Below are 4,484 nucleotides of genomic sequence, written 5' to 3' on the forward strand. Positions count from 1 at the left end.
GCCCCCTCCCCGGGCAGGCGCCGGAGCCGGGAGCCGGGCGAGGAAGGAGTTAAAGACAGGAGCCAGAGCGGAGTTTGCTGCAAGTTTGGAGCAGCTCGGATGCTTTCGCGCTGTCGTGGTGCTCATTAGAGCTGACAGGTCTCCCCTCGTGATGCAGACGCTCTCCGCCGGCACAGCGGGAGCTCCGCGCTGAAAACTTTATAATTGGTAGCTCCGGTGGCAGGTTCTCCTCTCTGCACACGCAGCTTGCTGCTCGCCCTTCAGCTTCCCCCCCCACCCCCCACCCTTCCTTTCCCTCCCCTCTTTAAGCCCCAGTAATTGCTTTCAACCGCTCGCTTTAGCGAGCGCTGGGGAGCGGGATGCCGTCGCTCCGCTTCGCCCAGGCAGCTTTGCAGCCTCCCCAACCCGAGAAGGTTTTGCTGCCTGTGCCCCCCACACCCCGCAGCCCCCGTTATTATAACTCCGAGCACAGGCTGCCAAGGCTGCCACACAGCACGGCCCGCTGCCCTCCGGGGCCGGCGTCCCCCGTGATGACACCCACTGCCACGCACAGCGATGGGCACAAACCGCTCCTGCCGGCACCCAGGCACCGTCATGCCATGGGGGTCTCGGTGAGCAGAGACCCCTGCCCTGTCCCGCTTTCCTCCTCGACTGCTTTCAAGTCCCAAGATGAAAACACTCAATTTTCTCCCATTTCCCCCCACCATCCCTTCTCTATTAACCGAATTACGCATGGCACGTCGGGGAGTCGGAGATGCTGGGAAAGGCACTATTTAAAGAACTGGCTTTCCAAAAATAGCAACCCAAAGTTGGGCTCCAAAGACCACGCTCAGCCACTGAAATAAGCGGCCTGATTTCTAAAGAGCCCGGCAGCCCCGCGGCTCTCGCTGCGGCGGCACGGCTGGGCACGAGGGCTGGGGCACAGCTCACGTCCTGTGGGCACACATCCCCCCCCCAGGCAGCATGTGCCTTCCAGGGCTGTGGCATCTCCTTGTACCCACAGGGACACTCTTGGGCAGGAGAGACGGTTTGTCCCTTCCTCCAGCCCCAGCATAACCACGCAGGGATGCTGGTAGCAGAGGGGGAACCGGTTTGAGGGTCCCCTAGGTCTCGATACCCATTAGGGTATGGCTCAGCCAGGGGCAGCACCTCTGTTAGGGAAGGATGCTTAAAATGAATCCCCGGTGGCACTGGGGTGGCTAATTACCTTGCTAGTGGTCCTCAACCTCGCTGCCCCCCTCCTGCAGAGAGCAGCCAAGACACAGTGCACGGATTGAGGAAGGAGACGGCTTTTTAAACGCGCGTCCTTTGAGGTTGGGGAGGTACCCACCTGTATTTCCAGCTGCTGTACCACTTGCATCTGGACTCGACACTGGGCCGTGCTTCGGTCATCAAGTGCATGTTCTGTATTGAGGTGTCTGGGGAGAAGAACATGGAGTTTGATACCTGGATGTGCCCGAAATGTGGCCCCTCTGCCAAGGCCACACCTGGGATAAGCCTCGACCTGCAAACTACACCGCACCAACGCTCGGAGACGCCCGCGAGGTGCTGCCCATGCCGGGGATGCTCTGGCGCCGCTGCCCAAAGCGTGACGAGCAGAAGGGAAACTGAGGCACGAAGGCGGCCAAGCAAACTGGGCTGTACCTCCTCCCCGACCCCAGGCTGGAGGGCGGCCGTAGAGCACCAGCCCTGCCCACGGCAGCCCCGCGGTGTTCAGGAGCAGACGCTGGTGGATGGAAAGTCCTTGAGAAGGGCTGTGGGCAGGAGGCGCCCGGGAGGACCTGAGGAGCAGGTTTCCAGGACAAAGGCGGCATTCTTGAAGTTTACTTACACCCTCTAAGGAAACCCCCGAAGGCAAAAAGTGACATTTCCAGGGTGCTCCTCACCCTACTGCTTTTGTGCCTTGTGTTTATAAGGCACTTTATGTTTATAAAGCACAAGGACCTTTGGTCCTCGCCGCCCTCCCTCCTTCCCGGGGAGGGAAAGGGCTCCCAGCAGAGGCCAGTAGCCGGTGACGGGGATGCCACTTGCTGCAGAGCCTGGGACATCCTGGCATGGCTTTGTGGGGGTCCTCACCCCCAGACCCAGCAAAGCGGCAGCCTGGGGACGCTCCCAGTCCTAAAGAAGTCGCATGGCCGGGCCACGTCCTTGCCGGGGTGGCTGCAAACCCAGGGGGGTCCTCACCGGAGGAGTGGGACAGGTCGGAGGGGGAATGCTGTGCAGCAGGGCAGACTGTACCAGGGCCATCCCGGGAACACCCCGAAAAGTGGCATCCAACGCTGGGATACACACGGGCATCCCAGGGCCGTGGGCCAACGCTCTCCAGGACCAAGACGGAGATAGTTCTGCTGAGACATCCCCAGAGAAGGTGCCTCAGGAGTATCTACCCTCAGTCCGGATGTGGAAGACGGCGGGAGTCTCACCCAGCTGTTTGCGAGAGACTTCCAGCCCCAGCTTGCGAAAACAAGTTAGGTAACTGGGACCAGCTGCCAAGCCGTATGTGAGCAAACCCTGACGGTGTCTCAGCCCCGCTCCGCACCGCTGCGGCTGCACTGAAGGCACGGCTGTTTCCCCCGGGAAAAAGCTACCGAGAGCGTAGGCTGTGCTGAACAGGAACAGAGATGTCTCCCACCGACCCTCACAGGCTTTTCTAAATCACTGCTCAAAGCGTGTGCTGTCCCTGCGCGCCCCAGCGCTGGGGCTTTCTGAGCTGCTCCATGGAGATGATGCTCAGAGGCTCGAAGCCGGTGCCTGGACTCAAAGCAAGGTCCACGCTGCAGCTGGGCTCAGCCTTCGGGCACGGGACGTTTTTCATCTGCTGTCCCACACCCCGACACGCGCTCGCGTTGGCAGAGAGGAGACAGAAAGAGGTGTGCTCGGGGTGGGGACGACAGGCAGGTGGGACGCAGGGACCCTCCAGCCCCGGCTGGCACCGCAAGGCTCTCCCGGCACTGCCACCCAGCCCCGGCCATCCCCTGCCAACCCCAGCTCCAGCTTCCAAACCGGAGCTCGTTCATCTGCCCCGTGCCATGTAAACACGCCTGAAGAGGCGGGAGGAGATGCCTTATCTAGGTTCACCCTGTGAGTCAGAGGAAGAACGCAGGAGCCTGACTCATTCACTCACTCTGTCGCCACCAGGCAACGCTCCCCCGGCCTCCCCAGGCTGCCTTCGCACCTCCTCATCCTCCTCTGCAAGGCCTCAGCCCAGCTCCTACCCTGGGAACGAGGAGGCCGGTGCGGTCCGAGGGATGCTCCCACCGGAGCCGGCCCCGAGTGGGTGGCAGCGGATGGGATCAGTTTGTAAAAACCCAAAATCTCGCTGATGGAGAGCAAAGTGCGCCGGTGCATCTCGGCCACCGCACCGAGCAGACAGCCGGAGAGGCGAGGGGGGAAGGAGCAAGCAAGCCCGTCAGTTCCTTCTGATGTCTTTGCTAAAAATCCCGGCTACAAAGAGATCTAATTGCAAATGAACTAATTAAGTAAACCTCTGACGAAGCGTGAAAACAATTTGTTTGACCCTGACGCTAGCAGAGGGCTCTTCAACAGCGGAGTTAATCAGTCAGCGCCGGAGCCCACAAGCGGTGTCAGCGGGCTGCCGCGCCACCATCTGCTTCCTCCCCTCCTCTCGCCCCCCAGGAGGGGAGCTGCAAACTCCCCTCGCCTGCTGCCTGCTCCTGCCCGCTCCTGCCCGCTGCACTGGGTCTCTTTTCCTCTAGCAGCAATCTCTGGTGTTTTCTCCTTCAGCATGGGCTGCCCTCCCTTGTCTGGGCAGACAGACTTTGGGACATCCAGACCCCTTTCCAGGGTCTCCCCCTCCGCCAGCCCCATGCTGTCCCAGCCCAGGAGCGGGGGCTCTCCCCTCCTGCGGGAAAACCTCCCCCAAAAAGGGACGCACTTACTTGACAAACTGTCCCAAGTCCTCACAGAGGGTTTCGCAGCCAGGCCACTTGCACTCTCCGTGGCCATAGAGCGGGTGGGAGCTGGGGGTCTCTTCGTGGGAAGAGCTGCAGAAGACGGGAAGGGACTGTCAGACGGGGCAGCCGTGATGCTCCAGCATTCCCATGCACGGGATCAACCCTTGGGGACCCATGGGAGACCCCACAGCCATGGCTCCCTCCCATCCATGGGCACATGGGTGCAGGAAAACAGCGACAGGTCTTGTTTAGGGAATGGGGAGAAGCCCCCCAGCCCTCCCAACCCCATGGGTGACAGATCCCGTCCCTTCCACCTCTCCAGGGGTAAAAAAACCCAAGTGCCAGGGCCTGACTCGGCTCTACCTGTCCCTTCTCGGCGTGTGCATGGTGCTCTGTCCATTGGGCAGAGGGTGATGGGAAATGGGAGGCGAGACCTTGGCGGCCGAAAACGAGGTAGAGTTGGAGGTGTTGGTGGTGAGGTCGAGACCTTCTTGCTTAATGCTGTCCTCAACGGGCTGGGCGGCTGTGACCTCCTTCCAGAGCTGCTGGAGGTCCCAGGGGCACACAGCT

The 4,484-nt window shown here is 61.2% G+C and overlaps 1 protein-coding gene across 1 annotated transcript in view; it reads right to left on the reverse strand.

Annotated features, from left to right (window-relative positions):
• The window catches only part of FOXP4 (forkhead box P4), a 56,230-nt gene that overhangs the window by 15,048 nt on the left and 36,698 nt on the right, over positions 1-4,484 (reverse strand). Inside the window, exons 7-9 of the mRNA XM_009888307.1 lie at positions 4,278-4,482; positions 3,900-4,004; positions 1,331-1,418 (exon numbers count right to left, since the gene is read on the reverse strand). Coding sequence (XP_009886609.1) covers positions 1,331-1,418; positions 3,900-4,004; positions 4,278-4,482 — 398 coding nt within the window. The remainder of the gene's footprint in view (positions 1-1,330; positions 1,419-3,899; positions 4,005-4,277; positions 4,483-4,484) is intronic.

The sequence above is a fragment of the Charadrius vociferus genome, unplaced genomic scaffold (assembly GCF_000708025.1).
Source record: "Charadrius vociferus isolate BGI_N301 unplaced genomic scaffold, ASM70802v2 scaffold266, whole genome shotgun sequence".
Taxonomy (NCBI): Eukaryota; Metazoa; Chordata; class Aves; order Charadriiformes; family Charadriidae; genus Charadrius; species Charadrius vociferus.